The 24,375-nt window shown below is 53.4% G+C and overlaps 1 protein-coding gene across 2 annotated transcripts in view; it reads right to left on the bottom strand.

Annotated features, from left to right (window-relative positions):
* Positions 1-24,375, bottom strand: part of ADAMTS2 (ADAM metallopeptidase with thrombospondin type 1 motif 2) — a 232,081-nt gene that overhangs the window by 25,634 nt on the left and 182,072 nt on the right. For both annotated transcript variants that reach the window (XM_008015512.3, XM_037992670.2), the window contains 7 exons: positions 21,538-21,643; positions 20,789-20,932; positions 20,235-20,367; positions 18,871-18,984; positions 5,288-5,433; positions 3,181-3,356; positions 967-1,100 (listed from right to left, as the gene is read on the bottom strand). In XM_008015512.3, the coding sequence (XP_008013703.3) occupies positions 967-1,100; positions 3,181-3,356; positions 5,288-5,433; positions 18,871-18,984; positions 20,235-20,367; positions 20,789-20,932; positions 21,538-21,643 (953 nt within the window). The remainder of the gene's footprint in view (positions 1-966; positions 1,101-3,180; positions 3,357-5,287; positions 5,434-18,870; positions 18,985-20,234; positions 20,368-20,788; positions 20,933-21,537; positions 21,644-24,375) is intronic.

Raw genomic sequence — 24,375 nt, 5'->3', positions numbered from 1 at the left:
GCCCCCAGCCCCAGCCTCCAGCTCCCAGCCTCCAGCCCCCAGCCTCCAGCCTCCAGCCCCAGCCTCCAGCCCCCAGTCCCCAGCTCCCATCCCCCAGCCTCCAGCTCCCAGCCCCCAGCCCCTAGCCTCCAGCCCCCAGCCCCCAGCCCCCAGCTCTCAGCCTCCAGCCTCCAGCCCCAGCCCCCAGCCTCCAGCTCCCAGCCTCCAGCTCCCAGCCTCCAGCCTCCAGCCTCCAGCCCCCAGCCCCAGCCTCCAGCCCCAGACGCTGCACCTGCGCCCCCTCCCCTAGAGATTCCTGCCGACGCTGCTGTTTCTCAGGAAGGTCAAGCCAGAGTCAGCCTCCATGACTCCTGCCATCCGTCCTGTCTACACAAGCTCTAAGCAGAGGCTTCCAGTTGTTTGCGGGGGAGCCTGGCAGGGACAAGTCTATGTTCATGTCACTGTCACAGGCCGAGGTGACACATGATTGTTTTTCCCGACAGCCTAAGACTGAAGCCAAAGGCATCATACTAAAAGAAAACAGGGGCGGCATTTCTACAAAGCGCCAAACCAGTGACCCTCACAGGGGTCCCCAGATCCAGCAAGAAGCTGCCCAGTGCCCTGCAGGGTGCAAGGACGGGGCCTGCTTCACAAGGATCCCCTGTAGGTCACGTGCATTGGAAATCACCTGGGATGCTCCTAAAAATTCACGTTCCCAGGCCGCCACCCTGACCTGTGAAATCAGGATGTCTGAGGTGGAGTCCAAACTCTCCAGGTGAATCCTAGGCATACTCAAGTCTGAGGCTCCCAGCACAGGGAAGAGGTAAACAGACATTTGCTAAGAGCCTGCCCTGGTCCGGGCATTGTTCTGACACTTTGTGTGCTTAACCTCACACATCTTCCCTGTAGCCCGAAAAGGGGGAGGTCAGTACCCAGGAAGCTGAGACTCGACACGGTAGCCCCCTGCGCCAGCCTCTGTGTACTCACCCTGCAGTCCCCGCGCACGCAGAGGCTGAAGGCGTCCTTGTAGGAGCAGCGTGTCCCGTCGTGCACCATGCGCTTCATGGACACCACCTCCCCAGTCTCCCTGGACTCGCAGTACAGGTGGCATCTCTCCTTGGCTGGAAGGGAAGCAGCCGGGGGTCTGCAAGGAGCCCGGATGGCTTCCCCAGGTGTGTGCAAAGGAGGCACCACGCAGGGAGACATTTCCACGAGGGTCTTAGGACTCACCTGCCCCCACGTGGCCCGCCCTCCAGGGCAGACAGAGAGGAAAAGGGGTAGGTGACAGCAGCCCCCGTCCTGTCTCTGTGTCTCCTGAGCCTTTGACCCTGGTGGTTGTGGACTTCGGAAGAGCTTTTCCCAACCAAGCCAGCCAGGCTGTTGGTGCAGCCTGGCTCTCACATCCCGAGGCCCCGCCTGGAGACCCCTGAGGCTGCAAATGACTGTTTGCTAGGTCCCTATCTAAATAACCCTTTCCAGGCGGGCACGATGGCTCACACCTGTAGTCCCAGCACTTTGGGAGGCTGAGGTGGGTGGATCACTTGGGGTCAGGAGTTCAAGACCAGCCTGACCAACATGGTGAAACCCTGTCTCTACTAAAAATACAAAAATTAGCTGGGTGTGGTGGCAGGCGCCTGTAGTCCCACATACTTGGGAGGCTGAGGCAGAAGAATTGCTTGAACCCAGGAGGCGGAGCTTGCAGTGAGCCAAGACTGCACCACAACACACTGCACTCCAGCCTCCAGCCTGGGTGACAGAGCAAGACCCCACCTCAAAAAAAAGAAAAAAGAAAAAAAAAGGTCAGGAGCAATGGCTCACGCCTGTAATCCCAGCACTTTGGGAGGCCAAGGCAGGCAGATCACAAGGTCAGGAGATTGAGACCATCTTGGCTAACACGGAGAAACCCTGTCTCTACTAAAAATACAAAAACAAAAATAGCCGGTTGTGGTGGCGGGTGCCTATTGTCCCAGCTACTCAGAAGGCTGAGGCAGGAGAATCGGGTGAACCTGGGAGGCGGGGCTTGCAGTGAGCCAAGATTGCACCACTGCACTCCAGCCTGGGCAACAGAGTGAGACTCTGTCTCAAAAAAAAAAAAAAAAAAGTAAATAAAGAATCCTTGCCGGGCGCGGTGGCTCAAGCCTGTAATCCCAGCACTTTGGGAGGCCAAGACGGGCGGATCACGAGGTCAAGAGATCGAGACTATCCTGGCTAACCCAGTGAAACCCCGTCTCTACAAAAAATACAAAAAAAACTAGCCGGGCCAGGTGGCGGGCGCCTGTAGTCCCAGCTACTTGGGAGGCTGAGGCAGAGAATGGCGTGAACCCGGGAGGCGGAGCTTGCAGTGAGCTGAGATCCGGCCACTGCACTCCAGCCTGGGGGACAGAGCGAGACTCCGTCTCAAAAAAAAAAAAAGAATCCTTTTCTTTTTTTTTTTTTTTTTTTTTTGAGACGGAGTCTGCCTGGATTCAGACCCAGATCCCTGGAACCCTCCCTTCTCAGCCTTTATCTCAGAGGTAACAAAAACGCTGGGCCCCCAGACTGTATCCTCCGCCAGAGGGGGACCCCGTCTGCTCTGTCACCTCCAACCCTGCACTGGCCCACATGGGGCAGCAGGTGCTGGGCTAGGGCAATAGCCACGGAGGAGAAACAGGGACTGTATGTTCACAGTCTGTCACACGAAGGTCCCCAGGTGCCACACAAGCACTGCCATGCCCAAGGCCACCAGACTCCTCAGGTCCCTGAGCAATAAATGCCTTCTAATGCTGAAGCCAGTGGAAGTCAGCTTTCTGACACTTGCAACTGAGAGTCCCGGCTAATAGCGAAGGTCAGAGGTCACCAGATTCCTTGGTAGGGCCAGTCCCGGCCTCAGCCTTGAGCTGACCATGCAGCTCAAGCCTTGTCCACCCCTGTTGGACGGCAGGAGCCAGCCCCTGCCGAGCCCGCAGCCCAGCCACCTCTTCCGTGTCCTCAGCTACTCCAGGTGTTCCGGCTGCTCTGGGATTGCAGCCCTGCTAGGAACCTTAATGCCCCACCTGGGAGTGGCCCAGGGCAGCCACACCAGTCAGCGTGGGCTCTCCTGCTAGCCCAGGGTCGTGGCAGCCTTGCCCCATGGAGGATCAGAGGCACAAGCCAAGGCAACCCCCACTTGCCCACCCTAGGGGCTGCCTGCTGAGCCCCACGGCTGTCCCCAGAGGGGCTCACCGTCCCGGTGCTCGTGGGGCAGCCAGTGGTGCTGGGCGTCACCGTGCTCGAAGTACAGGTCCCACTGGCGGCACTGCTCCTCACGGAAGTCAGCCAGGGAGTCGGGGCAGTCCTGGCGGCTGCAGAGCTGGAAGTCGTAGGCAAGGCCCGAGCAGGTGCGGCCCCCGTTGGCCGGGCTGGAGGAGAAAGCAAAGGCCTTGCCGCTCAGCGCCAATGGAAAGAGGCAGCACCCGGGTGCCACCTGTGAGATCTTTTCAGGGGGGATCCCTAAGTCTCAGGTGTCGGGGGGCAGCTCTGCTGAGCAAAGGGACCTTGTCCTGCCACGTCGCAGGTGTGAGACCTGGGCAGTTCCCCAGCCTGTCGGGCCTCAGAGTGAAGATCTTGAAAGGACAGGGCAGGATGGCCACATCCTCCCTCCTGGGGCTCCTGTGGGGAGGCAGCATCTGCTCACAGCCCTGGTGCCACCCCTCCCCAGCACTGGTGCCTGGGCTTGGAAATGAACAGGAAGCTGTGATTGGGTGTTTAGGTCTGTGTTCCCCACGGGGCGAAAACCCCAGTCGGCAGGAGTTGAGCGAGTCTCCTCTGCAGCTGGCCCTGGGCACTGAGCCTGGCACGGAAAGAGGCATGCTGAGGCCCCAGAGTCCCGGTGCTGCTGTTCTGAGCAAGTGTCTGGCCCATGTACCACGGCCGCTGGGTTTTCTCCCTGCAGACAAGGCGGGCTGCGTCTCTGTAACGTCTTCGCTTCACTGAGAACAGCACCAACCCACACACTGCCTCTTGCGGTTCTAAATGCCCAGCAATCTCTTCCCGAGTATGGTGTAAAAGCCCCAAGGGTGCTTGAGGAGGGGCCACGGGGCTCCCTGCCCGCTCCTGGCCAGGAGGGCAGCCTGGAGCCTGGGGCAGGAGGACAGCAGGGGTAGAAGAGGGCTCCATGCACACGCGTGTTCACGAGTGCTGCTGAGGGAGGCTGATACGGTCTTGACTCCCTCCCCAGAACCAGGACTGATGGCCCTCTCTGGCTCCCCAGGGTCCAGTTCAGGCCCAGCCAGAGCAAGCAGAGCAGCCCAAGGGAACAGGACCCAGGAGCAGCTACAGAGGCGGGAGCCCAGCAGCCGGGACGCACCCCAGAGGCCTGCTGGCCAGCTGGTAACTGGGCCTGGCTGTGCATCTGTGATGCCCGATTTGAAGGCTGGAAATCTGTTTTGTTTGTTTTTCTAATGTGAAATTACAGATTGTCAATATTTTCAGGCAAATCAAAATCTTTAAAATACCAGTCAGGCCAAAAAGGAAAGACAAAAGCAGTGTGTGTCTAAGCAGCCGCAGGGCCTGCAGCGTAAGGGCCCGCTGGGCGGGTGGGAGACGGAGTAACGCTGATGTTTGTGGAGGGTTCTCCCTCCACCCCAGCCCCGCCAGGACGCTCCCTGGGTGAGGCCGGGGTGAGCGTTCAGGCAGGAGGAGGCAGGCAGAGGAGGAGGGAGAGGAGGGTGTGGATAAGAAAGTGGCTGTGGGCCGAGGAGGGAGCGTGGGCCCAGGAGACATTTACAGGGTGTGTGGGGTGAGGTGGGAGGAATGAGAAGGGGCAAGAGGACAGCACAGGGCATGGGGCCTGTGTGACGGGCAGGGGGGGTGTGGCTGGGCACGGGGATGCAGCTGGCATGGGCCGGCTCCACAGGCTGTCCCTCCCCTGGACAGCCAGACACTGATGACAAGTCCCGACCCTGCCCTCGCCTGGCTGCAAACAGCTGCCCAGGGGCTGGCATCTGGGGGCCTGAGAGACCACCCCCCTTTACCCCCATTTTCCGCAGCTCAGTCCTACCTCCTCTCCTCCACGCCCGTGGCCAGGAGAGACAGAGTAAACCTGTCTAGAGTGGGCTGCAGGCAGGTGGGCCGCGGGCCCAGTCCTGGGCAAGGGGTAAGAGGCAGAGCTAAGCGTCCCCTGAGCCGTGGCCCCTGCCAGGTAGGGTGAGGCGGGCGGGGCAGCCTGCCCTGCACCTCTCCAGAACTGGTGGGCAGCCACAGGGCCCTCCCGGACAGGGCTGGCTGGAGAGGGTCTCCTGGACCCTCAGCTGCCACTCAGGAAGGCCAGGGGAACGTGGGGCCAACTCACTGTGGGTTGTCGCACTGGCGGGTCCTGAACTTCACGCCCGTACCACAGGTACGCGAGCACGAGCCGAACGGACTCCAAGCGCCCCAGTTGCCGTCCCGTTTGAGGATGTCGGGCGTCAGCCAGATGCAGTGTCCTTTAAAGCAATGCTGAAAGACAGGAAGCCAGTCGCTCCACTCGCCCTCACACTGGGCCGTGGGGACACTTCTGCGCTCCGCAGCCTGCAGTGCCTGGGACGCGTCCTGGCCTGGCGCCGGGGCACAGGGGGAGCTCACCCTCCTTGCCCCTAGATGCTCAGAGCCCCTGGAAGACAGGCCTCATCCGCCAGAGGCAATAAGAGGCACAGTGAGGGGCCGGCCTGCCCTGCCTCCCGCTTGCTGACCACCCTCCTGCCTTCCAGCAGCTCTGTGTCCCCTCAGCCGGAACCTGCACCGCACTATGTCGCCAGGATAGATGCCTCCTGGGTGCCCACACGCAGCCCGTTTATAAAGATACCACTGGCGTATCAGGCCAGTGACTGCGAGACATACAAGGTTTATTTAAGTAAAAAAGGCAATTTAGAGGAAATACTATGGAAAAGAGGGACAAGTAATACGCCGACATGGCAAAAACCAGGAATAAAGTCCAACGCTGGCATGTAGGAAAAACAATTTCACAACCTAATCTGATCACAGTGCTCCCATTCCTCTAGGTCTAGCAGGAGGAAGCGTCTATAGTTTAGGGCACCCACTTTAAGAAGAAGATTGCAAAATTAAAGAACTAAATTAGGTGCAAAATGGATTATTGACTTGAAATGAGAAAATACATCACACCAAAACGTTTTAAAACTGACAATCACCACAAACAACCAAAAAACAGAGAACAATGATAGAACTTTTCCTTCAGTTCTGACTGCATACTGTGTTTTTTTTTTTTTTTTTTTTTTTTTTTGAGACGGAGTCTCGCTCTGTCACCCAGGCTGGAGTGCAATGACGATCTCGGCTCACTGCAAGCTTCGCCTCCCGGGTTCAAGCAATTCTCCTGCCTCAGCCTCCCGAGTAGCTGGGATTACAGGTGCCCACCACCACGCCCAGCTAATTTTTGCTTTTCTTTTTTTAGTAGACACAGGGTTTCACCACGTTGGCCAGGCTGGTCTCAAACTCCTGACCTCAGGTGATCCACCCGCCTTGGCCTCCCAAAGTGCTGGGATTACAGGTGTGAGCCACCGTGCCCGGCTGACTGCATACTCTTTAACCCTTCTTTGTATAACCTAATTTTGTAGCACTGTTTCCACAAAGAGAACAGAAAGAGAACACAGCCATTCCTTAGCAAACTCTTCTCAGCAAACCATTCCTCAGTAAATTCTTTCTGTAAAAGGGCCAGAGAGTAACTATTGTAGACTTTGCAGGCTATATAATCTCTGTTGCAATTAATCAACTCTGCCATCAGAGTTTGAAAGCAGCTGTAGACAACCTGTAAATGAATGGACATGGCTGTGTTCCAATAAAACTTTATTTATAAAAAGAGGCATCAAATAGAAACTTTGAATGGAAGTGTAAGGAGGTTGGTAAGCCCTCTCCCCAGTAACCAATGAAAATTAGTTTATAAAAAGCAACAATTTAAAGTCTTTGGAAATTGTCCTAAGGTCTATACAACAAATGAAGAAGTATTTTTTTTTTTTTCAAGAAAATCTATTAAATCTTGGTAAGAAAAGCAAAAGTCTGTGGCATTCGAGCCACAACCCTCCCCCATTCCTTCTTTAGCTCAGTGTGACGAGGCTTTACTGCCAGGAAGACAGAGCTCCCTCTACTCCAAGCTCCCAGTCTGAAGCTACAGTTTCATACTGAGAGAGCCAGGCCACTGGCGTCACCCCTCCCAGCTCTGTTGCAGAGTCTATTTCCGGTAGGATGGCCAAGAGGCCTGGGGCCCCCTTCCCCTACCCAGGCCCCACTCACAGGGCAGAAGCTCTGCTCCAGGTACAGCAGGCCAAGAATAGTGGACCTGATAGCCCCTCCCCAGATTGCTTGTAGGGCAGAGGTTCCATGTTGAAAGGGGCAAGCCCAGAAGACTAGGGGCTACCATTCCCATCTAGTGAGTAGTTTGTAGGCCAGGAATGTCACTCTGGGAGAAGCAGGCCACTGACCCTGCTCCTAGCTCTCGTGCAGGGGTGCAGGGGTCTGCCCAGACAGAGAGTCAGAACAGAAGGCTTCATAGCTCTCCCTAATGGGACTGACTTGGATCTGAAACAGAGCATGGAGGATGTTCATGTCTAAGGGCACTGTCAAAAAAAACAGGGGTCTTAGCAGTGAGCGATTAAGAGGAGGCCAATGGTCCTAATAGCAACAAACAAAATGGTAAACCAACTACAGGTTGAGTATCCCTTATCTGAAATGCTCGGAACCAGAAGTGTTTGGAACCGGAAGTGTTTCGGATTTCAGATTTTCAGATTAAGGATGCTCAACCTGTAGAAGTTAAACAGACAGAACCAGGGACAAAGACAGCTAAGAGCCCTCCTGAAGCCCTCAGATACTGGCAACACCCTGCTCCTGTGAAAGGTCTAGAATTTAATTAGGTCATATTGTAGAGCAAGTTATACACCTCAGGACATTGTCGAAAACAATACAGCAATCAGTCGCACTAGCAGTTAGTAGCAGCTAGCAGTTAGTGGAAGGCCAACAGTTGGGTGTGATAGCAATAAAGGCAGAATGACCAGAAGCTTAATGGAAAGATCTGGGAAAGAGATAGTCAAAGAGAGCCTGGCTAATGTCACTGTCCCAGGGGGTTAGGAGCAGGGGTACAGTCAGGGTGACTGTGCATATGACCAAGGCTGTGACCTCTGGGGAGCAGTATCAGTGGCTGCACACTGCAGGGGAAATAAGCTTCACAGAAACAGCAGGACCAGGTCACAAAATCCACAAGCAAACAGTAGCAATAAGGCCCAGGGGGATCATTCTCCACAGTTTCTTCAGTGTATTATCTAAAGTTTCCAGTTTTCAAGGAAACATTCTGAGCCATGAAAAGAAACAAGAAAGTGTGACCCACCCGCAGGAAATTCAGCAGGTGACAGAAACTACCTCTCAGGAGGCCCAGATGTCCGACTTCGCAGATAAGATTTCAAAGCAGCTATAATAAATGTGTTTAAACAATAAAAGGAAATCATGTCTAAAGAACTAAAGGAGAGTACAGGAATGGCGTGTCACCAAATGAAGAATCTCAGTAAAGAGATAGAAATTATAAAAAGAACTGAATAGAGGCCGAGTGCAGTGGCTCACACCTGTAATCCCAGCACTTTGGGAGGCCAAGGTGGGCAGATCACCTGAGGTCAGGAGTTCTAGACCAGCCTGGCCAACATAGTGAAACCCTGTCTCTATTAAAAATACAAAAATTAGCCGGGCGTGGTGGCACATCCTGTAATCCCAGCTACTCGGGAGGCTGAGACAGGAGAATCTCTTGAACCCGGGAGGTGGAGGTTGCAGTGAGCTGAGATTGTGCCACTGCACTCCAGCCTGGGTAACAGAGACTCTGTCTGGAAAAAAAAAAAAAAAGAGGAAGAAGAAGAAGAAGAAGAAGAACTAAATAGAAATTCTGGAGATGAATAGTACAAGAACTTAAAAAATAAATTAATTAGCTCACTGAATGGTAGATTTGAGCTGGCAGAAGATGCAGTCACTGAACTTGAATACAGATTAATCAAAACCATGCAATCTAAAGAGCAGAGAGAAAAAGAATGAAGAAAAATGAACAAAGCCTCTGAGGAACATGGAAGGCCATTAAGTACAATAAAAAATGCATAGAAGTACCAGAAGAAGACACAGAGAAAGAAGCAGAAAATATTTAAAAAAAAAAAAAGGCTCAAAACATCCAAAATGTGATGAAAACATTAACTTACACATCTAAGAAATGCAATTAAATTCAAGTGGGGTAAATGCAAAGAGGTCCACACCTAGACACACCATAGTTAAAATGTTGAAATTAGACAAAGATGGAGAGAAAATACGGAACATTGAACGGTTCACGATGTACAGGGAAATCACAATAAAATTAACAACTCACTTTTAATCAGAAATAATGAAGGCCAGAGGCAGTAATGTCAACCAAGAAGGTTTAATTCTGCAAAACTGTCTCTCATAAATAAAAGTGAAATAAAGATATTCCCGGATAAACAAAAACCGAAAGAATTAATCGCTAGCAGATCTGCCATGTAAGAATGCTGAAGGAAGTTCTTCAGGCTGAAAGCAAGTAACACCAGAGAATAATTCAAATCCCCATGGAAACCAAAAAAAGCACTGGAAATGGACAAACTTCTACAAAGATACAAACTACCAAAGCTGAATCAAGAAGGTATAGAAAATCTGAATAGACCTAAACAAGAGATTGCATGAGTAATGTAAAAACTCCACAAACAAATGCCCAGGCCCAGATGGCTTCACCAGTGAATTCCACCAATTAGAATGTAAAGAAATCTAAACATTTTTAAAAAATTAATACCAATCCTTCAGAAACTCTTTCAAAAAACATAAAAGGATTCCCAACACATTCCCTGAGGCTAGTATTACCCTGATACCAAAATCAGACAGACATCACACAAAAAAGAAACCTACAGATCAATATCTGAGTATAAACATAAAAATTCTTAACAAAATATCAGCAAACAGAATCCAAGAGCGTATTCCAATATGGATGTCTTCCTTTCCAATACGGATGTCTTTTATTTCCTTTTCTTGCCTACTTGTCCTGGCTAGAACGTCCACGACAATGCTGAATAGAAGTAGCATGACCAAACATCTTTGTCTTGTTAATGATCATAGGGGGCTACGGTTTGAGCATTGGTTTGTGTCCCCTCCAAAATTAGAAACTTGATTCCTAATGAGACAGTTTTAAGAGGTGAAGCCTTAAGGAGATCATTAGGCCATGAAGGTTCCGTCATCCTGGATGGGATTAGTAGCCTTATAAAAGGCCAGAGGTAGCTAGCTAGGCCCCTTTTTGCCCTTTAGTCTCTTCTGATGTGAGGATGAAGCACATGAAAAGCAATGGAACAGATTTTGTGTGTGTGTGACAATGAGCTCAGCAACAGAAAGGAACGCAGTGCTGTTGCACACTACAACAGGGATGAGCCCTGGGAACGTTATGCCAAGTGAAAGAGGCCAGGCGCAAAATGTCGCGTGTTGTATGATTCCATCGATATGAAATGTCCAGAATTAGAAAATCTATAAAGACAGCAAGAGGATGAGTGGCTATCTGGAGCTGGCCGACAGTAGGATGGATTGGGGTGACTACGAAGGGGTTTGGAACTTTTCAGAGTGACAAAAATGTTCCAACATTTGCTTGTTGTGATGATTGTAAAACTCTATGAATACACTGAAAATCACTGAATTGTACACTCTGTTTTATTTATTTTTGAGACGAAGTTTCGCTCTTGCTGCCTAGGCTGGAGTGCGGTGGCGCGATCTCGGCTCACTGCAACCTCCGCTTCCCGGGTTCAAGCGATTCTCCTGCCTCAGCCTCCTGAGTAGCTGGGATTATAGGTGCCCACCACCACGCCCAGCTAATTTTTTTTGTATTTTTAGTATGGATAGGGTTTCACCATATTGGCCAGGCTGGTTTCGAACTCCTGACCTCAGGTCATCCAGCTGCCTCAACCCTCCCAAAGTGTTGGGATTACAGGCGTGAGCCACTGCACCCGACCTGTATACTTTAAAAAGTGAATTTAAATAAAGATCTCACCTTATTAAAGCTGTTAGAGAAAAAAACCAATACCAACCAAACAGGCAGCAGATGGAGTTGGCCAACACTTGCCCTGGCACATTGAGGGAAATTCTTTCTTTTTTTAAAAAAAAGATCAATACTTTAAAGAAGTTATGGGTGATGCCATCTGAACATTTAGGATGGTCAAATTTGGAGGAGGTGCTCTCTGGTTTCTGTCCTTGTTGTGGATTTCAGGGCATTTCAAGTTTTCTCTGTGGGAGCTGGCCTTTAAGACACTCTTTGGATGAGCAATGCTCGGTAACAGTTGCTGTGGATGCCTCACTGTAGTGGCAGCATTTGCAGCTTCCTGGCGTCTTTGATGTTGTCAACATTTCATGTCAAATCAGAAAGATGTCAGAACCATTTTCCTATGTGTTCATCAGATTCTCTCCTCTTCATTAATGAGGCTGTCAAATGCTCCAAGAGCCTGCTAACTTCTTTGATATGTGTCTCTTCCTCCTAATGAGCGACTGCTTTTGGCTTGATATAAAACCTTTCTTTTTTTGGTGACAATGAGTTTTTTGAAGCCAGAGTTATTTTTTTTTTCCTTGCTCATTTTCTACTACTTTAGTTTCATATTCCATTAATTTTTATCTGAATTTTCTTTCCTTTCTAATGAATAAATTTGAAAATGATAAAAGGTATATTTTATACATATATCCAAATCAGAGTCTGTCATTTCTTCCTTATTTTATGGAAACATTCCCAAGCCACTTTCCAAATGGAAGTGAAAACGGTGCATTCAGACGTAATCAACATTTTTGCATTGTGTTTTCATTGAGGTTTCTCTTCTGTCTTTGAAATTTTTTAGAGCCCTTCATTTATTATCATCCATATGTTGTGAGGCTAGGCCAACTTTTATTTATTTATGTTTTAATTATTTTATTTATTTTTTTGAGACAGAGTCTCACTCTGTCGTCCAGCCTGGAGTGCACTGGCGTGATCTTGACTCACTGCAACCTCCACCTCCTGGGTTCAGGTGATTCTCCTGCCTCAGCCTCCCCAGTAGCTGGGACTATAGGCATGCACCACCACGTCCGGCTAATTTTTGTATTTTTAGTAGAGATGGGGTTTCACCATGTTGGCCAGGCTGATCTCGAACTCCTGACCTCAAGTGATCCACCCACCTTGGCTTCCCAAAGTGTCGGATTACAGGTGTGAGCCACCACACATGGCCTAGGCCAGCTTTTAGACAAGCAGACCATCCTGTTACCCTTGGCCTTTCTAAAGAAATATCCATGTTGGATCTGTGTTTAAAGTACTCCATCTAAAAAACAAACCCAAAACGAAAACAAAATACTGCTCATACAGAAGTAGTCACAACCTCAGGTACCGCTGAGGCACCTTTTTCTCCAAAGATCTGAGGAAATGGCCAGCACACAGCCCATATTCTGCAATGACCCAGGTGAGTTGGCACAGCGGTGTGGCAAGTATTTCTGGAAGCTACTATTACACCTGGACAGACACAATAATTTAACTCTACTTGTAAGAGAGAATCATGGCAATAAGCCAAAAAAATGCCCTCAATCCATTTTCTCTGTAGTCAAAGCAGCAAAATGCCCAAGGCCGTTCTAATGCCACCCACGGGAGAAGAGGTACATCAGTGAGAAGCAGGAATGAAGACAGAAGTACTCTTAATCAAATATGGTTAAAATATCTTATTTTTGCAAAATTTACAAAACCATATGACCACGTGAACACATGGCTTGGCCTCTCCCAGGGCCTTGGAAAGGGCTCAGGTGAGCCAGGGGCCCTGAAGCCTAAGCATCATGAGCTTCATGGTAAATCGACTTCTGCTTCCTCCTCAAAGCCCCTCCATGGCTCCCTTCTTGCAGCAGGACCAAGCCCTGTGGCTGGCATCAAAGACTCGGTACGACTGGCCTCTACTTACCCCTCAGGGTCGCCTGCTCCAGCACATCAGCACTGCAGCGCTGACTGCTCTGAACAGACCCCACTCTCTTCCTTCCCTGCCCCGTGCACACCTCCATCTCCTCAACACACACCTGGCGCAGTAGACCCCGTGCTGTGCCACCCAGATCCCTCTTCAGGACCAAGTCATTGATTTCTCAAACTGTAGAGCATGTGGGCTGCTCCTGGATCACAGCTGAGTTCTTTTCCAGGAACAGCCCCCAGACCAAAGTCATGTCCCTTTCCTGGGGACAGCCATAGCCAGTGACCGGTCAGGGTTGGGGTTCAAACGTTGCTTCAGTTGGGCCAACTCTGAAAGGCTCCAGAGCTGCACGTGGTGCTGGCCGAGCCCTCTGCTGCAGTCGCATCCCTGTGCAGTGCCTCAGTCTCCCCACGGCGCTGGCCCTGAGAGTGCGCCCTGGAACTTCTACCATCAGGTCTCTGTGTCTGAGGTCGTTTCTGGGGATCCGTACTCCTGTGTCCACGCCTGAGCTGTTCCCTCCCATGCTTCCTTCCTGGTCCTCCTCACTTGGGCAAGCCCTGCCTAGTGTCCGCCTTTGCCCACATCTTCCCTTCCTTCCTAGCAAAGGCCCCTCACTCTCATGCCTTGCTAAAACCCTCCCAGGCCTGCCTTTGTGGCAGTCTGAGCCACGTGGGGACTGCAGAGGCCACTACTCTGGGGAGGGAGATACTGTGGGCAGGCGGTCAAGGGCTCCTCCCATCAGGCTGGGCCAACAGGAACCGACTGGGGTTAGGCAGCCCTGGCTCCCAGCCACTGGGGTTCCTAACCATCTCCTTCCTGGGCACCGTTACCTCATCTCTTGCCCTGAAGCCTCCCCTCACTCGAGCATGGAGGGGAACAACCCAGAGGGGAGGGGAACCACCCAGAGAAATGCTGGCTGGCGTTCCCCTCAGCCAGTGGTGCAGGTGGGGCTTGCAGGCAAGGAGGGGCCCAGGTAGGGCAGTGCCGTGGCCTGAGTGCGTGTGTCCCCTCAGATTCATATGGTGAAGCCTTGACCCCCAGTGTGGTGGCCTTTGAGAAGTGTTAGGTAATGGCCCTCATGAGTAGGGTAGGATTGACATCCTCATGAGAAGAGACGTGAGAGAGATGCCCTCCCTCCCTGCCGTGTGAGGAGACCACGGGAACATGGCAAGCCAGGAAGAGGGTCCTCCCAGAAACCAACCTTGCTGGCACCCAGACCTTGGATTTCCCAGCCTCCAGGACTGCGAAGAACAAGGCTCCATTGTGTATGTCATCAGCCTGTGGTATTTTCGTTAGGGCAGCCAAAGCTGAGGAAGATGGACTGGGTGAGCTGTCCTGGCACTGCTGGAGGCTGCGGCCGGGGCAGACTCTAAGTCACTGTGGCCGCAGGAACCAGGAGCCAGGAGGATGGAAGGAGCCACACAGTGGTTCCCCTGTCCCAACTGGGCAAGCCGGTGCCTAACCTGGAAATGGAAGCTGGGCATGACCACTCAGGGCAGCCCCCCAGGTTCTGCAGTGTGGGGGACCACCCCTGAGGCAGACCTGGATACAAATGTGTAGAAGGGAACAGGAAGACAAAGCAATGCAGAAAGAGAAAAAGTCACCCTCATTTCTGCCACGCAGATGTCACTCCTCTAATAGGCTGGCTGATTTCCTCTTGGACAGCTATGAGCGCTGAACAGTGTGATAACCCTGCGTGAAGAGTTCATCCTCTGATCTCCTCAGTGTGATAACCCCGCATGAAGAGTTCATCCTCTGATCTCCTAAGTGTGATGACCCCGTGTGAAGAGTTCATCCTCTGATCTCAGTGTGATGACCCTGAGTGAAGAGTTTCATCCTCTGATCTCCTCAGTGTGATGACCCTGCGTGAAGAGTTCATCCTCTGATCTCCTCAGTGTGATAACCCTGCGTGAAGAGTTCATCCTCTGATCTCCTCAGTGTGATGACCCTGCGTGAAGAGTTCATCCTCTGATCTCCTCAGTGTGATGACCCCGCATGAAGAGCTCATCCTCTGATCTCCTCAGTGTGATGACCCCGCGTGAAGAGCTCATCCTCTGATCTCCTCAGTGTGATGACCCCGCGTGAAGAGCTCATCCTCTGATCTCCTCAGTGTGATGACCCTGTGTGAAGAGCTCATCCTCTGATCTCCTCAGTGTGATGACCCTGCGTGAAGAGCTCATCCTCTGATCTCCTCAGTGTGATGACCCCGCATGAAGAGCTCATCCTCTGATCTCCTCAGTGTGATGACCCTGCGTGAAGAGTTCATCCTCTGATCTCCTCAGTGTGATGACTCTGTATGAACAGTTCATCCTCTGATCTCCTCAGTGTGATGACCCTGTGTGAAGAGTTCATCCTCTGATCTCCTTAGTGTGATGATCCTACATGAAGAGTTCATCCTCTGATCTCCTCAGTGTGATAACCCTGCGTGAGGAGTTTCATCTTCTGATCTCAGTGTGATAACCCTGCATGAAGAGTTCATCCTCTGATCTCCTCAATGTGATGACCCTGCATGAAGAGTTTCATCCTCTGATCTCAGTGTGATAATCCTGTGTGAAGAGTTCATCCTCTGATCTCCTCAGTGTGATGACTCTGTGTGAAGAGTTCATCCTCTGATCTCTCACCCGTTGTTAGAAAAGAAACCATTTAATGTTGTTGACATGTTTTATAACCATATGCTTAAGTGCCTGAAAATATTCCATCCACTAGAGAGACTTCAACATTTAAAGGGAAAGGTTATGTGTGCTGAGTGAATTTGGAGCCCGTCATATGGGGAAATGAATGAATGAATGAATCTAGAGCTGAGGAGACATGTAGCTTCCTCAGCCTAATCCTCTGGCCTATTGCCTTTTTTTTTTTTTTTTTTAACCCAAAGGGGATGAGCCCACCTCTCCCCTCTCAGCCAAACCAGCCAAACCAGCCTGCCCAACTCAGTTCCATGGAAAGGCTCCCCTCCTCCCTGCCCCCACCCCACCCCTCCCACTGAGCAACCTGGCCCCACCTCTCACTACCCTGGTCCTCTGCTTCATCTCACGGAGGCCAAGGCTCTGAACCCGCAGGCACCGCAGCATCCCTGCCTCCCCGTGCACACGGGTCCAGGGCAGGCAGTGGATGGGCCAAGCAGCCACACAGCAGAGGGTGAGGGCAGATCACCTGCGGGCTCTGTGGCTTCTCTCCCAGCCACCTCCGTGTCTAGAATCTAGAGACAGATCTTCTCTCTCTAGGAAATGGTGGCAGCAGGAAACTGGGTGAACAGAGGTATAATGAGGCAACGGAGGCCAAGAGGGGAGTGAGGTGCTGGGACAGCCAGCAGGAGCTCCCAGTCAGCGGCCTCCTGCAGAGCCTGAGCTCTCCACAGCCCCCTGCCGGGTGTCTGGGGATGCAGACGGACAGCTCTGTCCCAGAGCCACTTTCAGCAGGCAACCTGCCATTTCTCCAGCCCGGCCAGGCTTTGCCTTGCTCTCTCCTCTCTCTCCTTCCCCTTTGGCTCCCCTTGCAGGGAAGGGTGGGAGAGAAGATGATTGCTTTCTGACGTAAAATCACAGTGCGAGAGAACAGTGATGCATAGAACAGGGAAACATCCAGACCCACATTCAGGGATTCTGACAGCTGCCCAGAGGAGCCCCTCTTCCACGTTCCCCTAACACCCCCCCCCCCCCACACACACACACTGAATCCTGATCTAGGTCAGTTTCAACCTGTGCTCCTCGGGAACCAGGGGAGGCTGAGCAGAGCTCCAGCTCTGCCCCTCAGTCAGCACAACTATTCTTTATACATAAAAGGCAATTTCACTTACTGGGCTAAATGCAGAGGATCCTACCACCAAAATGAGTGAAGGGCTGCGGCCAGGTCAGTGGTCTCTGTGAGGAGGGGACACGTTGGTTGCATCTACTCCCTGTCCTCACCAGACCTCCCCCACCCCGCTTCTACCTTGCAGGAGAAGCAGGGGGCAATCAGCTGGGGTGCAGGCCAGCCACACACACACACATGTGGGGGCCCCACCTGCTCCTGCTCCTGCTCCCTGGACCAGCATGCCTGTGCAGGGCCTGCCTCCCATTCCCTGTGCCTGGGGTGGGTGGGTCGGGCAGGGAGCCATGCTTAGCTGGTCTTGTTCTCCAACTCAGCTTTCCGCAAGCACCCCTGGGGTCACGGCAGATGTTCTGCCCTGCTCCTTCTGCTGAGGTCCTGTGGGAAGGGGACTAGCTGGGTGGTTCTGGCCTCACCAGGCCCCTAGTGAGTTCCCAACAACTCTAACCCTTCATTAAATCTGGGCACATCTTAAAAACACCAATTCCCAGGTCTTCAAACAAAACCTTATACACGAATGTTCACAGCAGCATGACTCACAAGGGCCAAAAGGTGGAAACCACCCAAATGTCCCTCCATGGAGATAACGGATACACCAAATGTGGCACATCCACATGACGGGAGGTTATTCAGCGATCGAGAGGAATGGAAAGCAGACAGATGCCACACAGGATGACCCTTGGAAACATTCTGCTGAATAAAGTAAGTCAGATGCAAAAAGCCACATATGTATGATTCCATTTATATGAAATTCCGGAAGAGGCAACTCTACAGAAACAGAAAGCAGACTGGTGCTAGCCAGGGGATGGGGCGAGGAGGGAAGGGAGGAGTGACTGATAAATGAGGCTTCCTTTTTGGAGTGATGAAAAGCTCTGGGACCGGGCGGTGGTGATGGTTGCCCGACACTGCGAATGTACTAAATGCCACCGAATTGTGCACTTCACTTTTATTTTTAGTTTTTGAGACAGGGTCTTGCTCTGTCGTCCAGACTGGAGTGCAATGACGCAATCTCAGCTCACTGCAACCTCCGCCTCCCGGGCTCAAGTGATTTTCATGCCTCAGCCTCCCGAGTAGCTGGGATTACAGGCACCAACCACTGCGTCCGGCTAATTTTTGTATTTTTAGTAGAGATGGGATTTTGCCATGTTAACCAGACTGGTCTTGAACTTCTGACCTCAGGCGATCCACCTGCCTCGGCCTCCCAAAGTGCTGGGATAACAGGCATGAGCCACCACGCCTGGCCTGAGCTGTGTACTTTAAAGTGGTTCAGATAGTGAATTTTATGGGAATTTTACCATAGTTTAAAAAAGAACACCCAAAACAATTATTGGATCCTGCCCCCAACAAAAGTCTTCAGGGATGGGCCTGGGAATTTGTTTCTTTCAGAAGCTCCACCAGGGACTAAAATTAGGTGGCTGGCCCAGTCCCGAGCCGAAGACTTCCATCAAGGAGCCACAGGTCCAGACAGTTTGGGGGCGTTCCAGGCCTGGCTGGGATGTGCACCGGTGTCCACTCCCCACTCCCTGCCCCCACTGCAGGGCCAGGGTGGTCTCAGTGGGGCTGAGCCTTCCTGGGCAGGGATCCAGGCTTAGCTCATTTGCATATGCCAGCCCCCTAGCAACTAACTGGCAGAGTAGGGGGTGTGTGATTTCATCTGAACCAATGAGAATCAGGTCTGGAGTTCTGGGAGGACCATGGGAAGAAGCCCTTCTTTCAAGAGTCACCAGAGGGTGGGAAGTGGGCCTGGGGCAGCCATCAAGTGACCTTGAAGGACAGTGTGCCCAGCGAGGGACAAACACCAAGATCCTGGGGATGGAGAGGTTAAGCCTCATGCTGGGCCCGAGGACTCCAATGCTGGCCTCGAAGGTGATCCACAGTGCCCAGGGGTGACCAAAGGCTGCCAGGACCCCAGAAATGACTCCTTAGAGGGGGATTCCTGAGTGGGGGGCATGAAGCACTGTGAGGAGCTCTCAGATGCCAGGTGTGCTCCGCACAGGGTGGAGGAAGCTCTGGCGTATAGCGTGTGAGGGGTAATTAGAAAGGGGAGAGGAGAGGGCAGCAGAGGTCCCCTGAGAGGGCCCCCCACCTCCACTTCAGGGCCTGTCCCTGGCAACCTGGGCACCTAAGATTTCTGTCCTCTGCGCTGCTGCCCTTGATCCTGCCTCACCTTGCCAGGTGCACACATCGTCCCGTCCAAAGGGGGCCCCTTCTTGGTCTTGCAGAAGTAGGGGTTGTCCGGGTGGCTGCACCACAGCTGCTTGCAGGGGTCGAAGGTCCGGAACTGGAAGACAGAACCACAGCTTGCCAGGCCCCCCCGCCTCAGGGACCTCCCAGGGGTGCCACCCGCCCCCCGGGTCCTGTAACCTGAGATGCCCCAATGGGACTGGCCCGTGATGGGCCTGTGTGGCTGGTGGGTGTCATGATTCTGGGGCGGTGAGGACCCTGCCCGTACAGCGTGGGGGCTGCAGCATCCCTGGACGCAGCTGGGCCTCTCTGCCTCCAGCCCTTGGAGGCTGCACACCTCAGGGCGCCTGGCAGGCAGCTGGGCCCTATGTGCCCACCTGAGGCTAAGTGGGTCCCTTTTGACCCTTTCTTTGCTGTGGATTCCCCTCCTAAACCCAGGTGAAACCCTGCCCCCACCCCACAGGCCTGCCCCCTCTGCAGCCGCAGCCTCAGCCTCCCCCGGCGTTCACAGTCCGCTTGCCTGGCCTTTCTGCTTCCTATTCTGATAGCACTTCCCGCAGGACAGCCCTGAGCCATCAGCTGAAACTCAGCCGCGGCCCTGAGGCTCCCCTACTCAAGCCTTTCCAGAGCCCCCCATTGCCATGAGAATCGAGTCCACCATGCTCCTGAGGGAGTCCTAGAAGGAGTTAGCCCTCCTGCATTGGTACTCAACCCCGCCACTTGCTCGCTGTGTGGACTCAGGCAGGTTACCTAGCCTCTCTGGGCCTCCGTTTCCTCATCTGTAAAATGGGACTATTTGCTCTTTTCCTTCATGCAGCAGAGGCGAGCATGAAGACGCTCACAGACACTGAAGCTCCCCCGCACGGCCTCCATGCGGATGGCCGGTTCCTCTGACGGCTCAGCCCTGGCACTCGGCCCTGGAGAGCATCAAGTGCTCCTGTGCCAGCCACGCTCTCCTCCAGGCCTCTGTGTCCGTGGCCCTCCCTTCCTGAATGCCCTCTCCTTCTGCTTAGCCTGCAGGCCTCCCTTCTTCCTTGGGAGCCCGCCTGACCTCTGCAGGCTGACACAAAGGCCTTGCCAGGCTCTCACTGCCCCTGGCTGACACCCTGGTCACAGCCCTGTCACCCATGTGCTTCCTGCCTAGGACCATCTGGGCCTGCCAGGTGGGCTCAGGGTGCCTAGCGGGTGGGGAGTGGTGGGTGCAGAGGGAGAGGCTGCCACTCTGGAGGGCTGCTCTGCGCTCCCCACGCTGGGCCGATCCTCACACTGTCCCAGGAGTTGCTCCAACACCAGCACACCTCCCCCCAGGTCTGGGAGGGGACCCCGCTGCAGGGCTGCCACACTCACCGCCGTGCACATCATGTAACCCAGGCCGAAGTCAAAGCGGCACTGCTCGTTCATGGAGTAGTGCAGCCCTGGGAGCTGGGGCAGTGCCGGCCAGTCGTGGGCGAAGGGGTCATCCCGCAGGCAGTCATAGGAGCTGTGGGGGACACACGGGACCGCAAGCAGCGTTCAGCATGGCTGACCATCCAGCCCTGGAGGCAGCTGAGGCCCCTGCTGGAGCTGCCACGGCAGCCCTACCTGCACATCCCGGCCCCTGGCTGTGCTGCCTCAGTTTCCCTGCTGCATCTCTTGTCCTTGGTGTAAGATACCAAGACCCGGCTTGCGCAGACCCCAGGGTAGCTGCCTTGCCTACTTGCCGTTCAAGGATAGGCCCCTGACAGTGGGTTCTCCTCCAGACACCAGGCTCCTCTCACAGGTGTGCCCTCTCCTCCCCTGCACACAAGGCTAGAGGACCTGAGGTGGGAGGGCTCTGGCTCTGGGGCATGGGGACTTGCACCCTCCCAGAGCTGAGCCCAGGGACTGAGGGGTCGCCCTCGGAGGACAGGGGTGGTACTCACTGCAAGTAGCGGCTCAGCTCCTGCTGGCTGCAGCGGGACCAATGGAAGCGGTGGAAGGCGGCCTGCACCAGGGGCGCCATGATGCTGCCCAGCCGCACCTCGTCGCCGCAGCGGTTGCCCTGCCCGTCGTGCTCCATGCCCAGCCTGCGAGGGGTGAGGCAGCTGGCTGAATCCCATTGGCACACGGGCCTGCCAGTCCCACCCCGCCCTGATGATAGGAAGGAGCCCCATCTTTCCCCCACGGGCTTCCCCTGACCTTGGCCCACCCTGAGCCGGGTGGCACCGACCTGCTGCACTTCTAAAGCTGAGGCACTCTGGGGAGAGACTGTCCAGTGGGTAGTCCCCAGGTATCCTGTCCCCAGGAGGGGCACGCACACCTGGGCGGAACCATGGCTTCCCTGCCTCCAGCTTTTGGGGCGAGCCGCCCTCCAAATCTCCGAGCCTCCTCTACAACATGGGGTAGAGCCCACCCTGCCTGGGGGCTTGGATGGGATAATGTGGCAAGGCCCCAGCTCTAGCTGGCCCAGAGCGCCTGCTCAGTCTGCAGGTGAGCCCTTCCTCCTTTGATTGTTTCCTTCAGCAGACAGTGGGCCTTGGGCCAGCACTGCCCAGCTCTGGGAAGACAGGAGACCACACCCCAAGTGCCTTTCACACAGGGTGTGTCCCTCTTAAGGCACAGAGGAGAAGTGGGCAGCCAGGGCTGGGGATCCTAGGGGGGAGGCCCCTCTGTGCCCCGCCCTTCCACTTACACGTGGCCAGTCTCATGGGCCACCACGAAGGCTGAGGAGAAGCCGTCCTCGTGGTTCAGGGTGCAGCTGCGGACTGGGTGGCACATGCCGGTGACGGGAGCATAGCCTGGGAGGAGACAAGAGGCGGCTCTAGATGCTGCCATAGACTGGATGGGAAGGTGAGGCCTGGCCCAACTCCCAGGCGCTGCTTCTCCTCAAGGCCCCAGTGCCTCCTGTTCCACAGGTAACTACCCCCAGCTGGCACGGCTCAGAAGACACCACAGCAGACACCTCATAGCCTGTGACATCTGGCTGACAGCAGGCCCCCAGCCCATCACCACGCAAGCCCCGTGGCCGTTCTGCCTGCAACAGCTACACTGCAGCTGGGGCCCTCTGCTTAGTCAGATGTCACCTGCTATGGCTTGTCTGACACCTGACAGTTTCCTGCTTGCCGTTCTCTTTCACGCCACCCGTCCCTGCCCATTGCCTGCCTCACTGAGTGGCCCCTGAGCAGCACCTGCTTCCACACCTCTCTCTCTGCTAGAGGCACCCTGCCCCTCATCTGCCTGGCATCACACCCTCTGAGCCCACCTCCTCTGGGGGGGTGTTTCCTGGGTCTCCCCTTGTTTCTCTGGGGTCCTTGAGACCCCAGCTAAATCTGTTTCCATAATGCCACAGAAGGCTGCAAAGCTGTTCCGCCCATGTGCCACGCCGGCCTGCAGAATCTCCCAGAGGGGCCTGGCTGGTGTGGACTGAGAGGTCAGAGCCACTGCAGAAGACGAGACCAGTGGCCTACGACGGCCCAGGGCCAGGGGGAGGGGGGCAGAAGTTCATGACGCTGAGACCCCACGTCAAACTGAGGAAGACAGATAATGAGGCCGATTCATTTCCCCAGCTCTTGTCTCAGCAGAGGGAGGCGGCTTGGACAAAATAGAGAAGTGCACACAGGGATATGGGTGCCACGTGAGGTCTCTACTTGTACCCCTGGGAGTCTTCCTAGAGGCCTGCCAAGCACGGAGCCCTGACTTTCAGAACCCCAACCTGCCCTCACTCCTGCCACGCCCCAGTGAGAGACCCTGAGGCCACGTGTTCCACAGAGAAGGGAAGGAGGGTCAGGGTCACTGGGACCCCGGGTGAGCTGGCGATGTATGCCCCTAAAAATGGAAGTGTGGTGATCTAACCCTTGTCTCTTCCCGTTGTAATAAATAGGGAAATCTGCATTTTTTGCTCTGCAGATTTTGAGACGAGTGTTGAGTCTGTGTGCCGGAGTGGAACATTGCCATCTCCTCTTTGTCCTTTGTGTGCAAGGCTTGCAGATGCATCTGCCTCGTGGGAGGCTTTTCATTCATCCTACTTAGCATTACAGGAGCCTGCGACATTTGAAAGCGCATCTTTATGTTTTTCTTTGTTTTCTTCCCTCTTATTTTACTGTGTGGCTGTTTTCTCCATCCCGAATCTTATTAGATAGAGTGTGCCTCCTCGATGGAGGAAATGTCTCCCAACTTTTCTCTCATGTTAATCTTTTTGTCTTTTGCTCCCATTGGGAGATGCCCTTGACTTTTCATTTCAGCTTTCGATTTTTTTTTTTTTTTTTTTTTTAAGATAGGGTTTCACTGTGTCACCCAGGCTGGAGTGCAGTGGCGTGATCTTGGCTCACTGCAACCTCTGCCTCCCGGGTTCAAGCGATTCTCCTGCCTCAGCCTCCCGAGTAGCTGGGACTACAGGCGCCTGCCACCACGCCCGGCTAATTTTTGTATTTTTAGTAGAGACGGGATTTCACCATGTTGGCCAGGCTGGTCTCGATCTCCCGACCTCGTGATCCGCCAGCCTTGGCCTCCCAAAGTGCTGGGATTACAGGCATGAGCCACTGTGCCCGGTCTAGCTTTCAAATTTTTTACTTTCCCCATCCTATCCATAATTTTATACAAATGCTTTGTTGTTCTCTAATTCTTCATAGAAACCTCCTCTGGGTTTACGGATGTATTTTCTCAGACATTCTGGGAATACTACTTTTAAAAACCTGCTTTTCTTGTCTCTAAATTATCTCTGTTTTCTCTAGAGCCAGTTTTCAAATTTTTTGTTTTGTTTTACATCTTGGTCCGTCTTTTTCATGCTGTAACGATTTCTTGTGTTTTGGGTTTTCAAAAAATATCTGGTAACCCTTGGGTGTCCTTTCATATATTTTTTTTTTTTTTGAGACAGTCTCATACTCTGCTGCCCAGGCTGGAGTGCAGTAGCACAATCTCAGCTCACTGCAACCTCTCCCTCCTGGGTTCTAGCGATTCTCCTGCCTCAGTCTCCTGAGTAGCTGGGATTACAGGCGCCCGCCACTACACTGGTTAATTTTTGTATTTTTAGTAGAGACGGGGTTTCACCATGTTGGCCAGGCTGGTCACGAACTCCTGACCTCAAGTGATCCGCCTGCCTCGGCCTCCCAAAGTGCTGGGATTACAGGAGTGAGCCACCGCACCCGGTCAATTTCACATTTTTAAATGAGTGATCGGGTCACTTAATATAAAAGCTGTGTCGGTTTCCTCTCCTGGGGGACAGCTCTGCTTCCGGTTAGTGCCCTCACCAAGACAAAAGAGCCAAGTGCACCCTCATCACGTGGTCGGGGCAACCCCTGGCTGCACTGCGTTCAAGGGCGAGCTATCCACTCCTCACCCAGACATGGCAGTTTCAGTCTTTTCAAGTTAACTAAGCTATTAGGTATGTCTTGATATCTCATTGTGGTTTTTTTCTCTTTCCTTTTTTTTTTTTTTTTAAGACAAGGCCTTGCTCTGTTGCCCAAGCTGGAGTGCAGTGGTGCAATCATAGCTCACCTCCTGGGCTCAAACAATCCTCCCACCTCAGGCTCCC

The sequence above is a fragment of the Chlorocebus sabaeus genome, chromosome 23, assembly GCF_047675955.1.
Source record: "Chlorocebus sabaeus isolate Y175 chromosome 23, mChlSab1.0.hap1, whole genome shotgun sequence".
NCBI classification, from domain to species: domain Eukaryota; kingdom Metazoa; phylum Chordata; class Mammalia; order Primates; family Cercopithecidae; genus Chlorocebus; species Chlorocebus sabaeus.
Note: the sequence above shows the minus strand (reverse complement) of the source record. Positions and strands in the feature narration are given on the sequence as shown.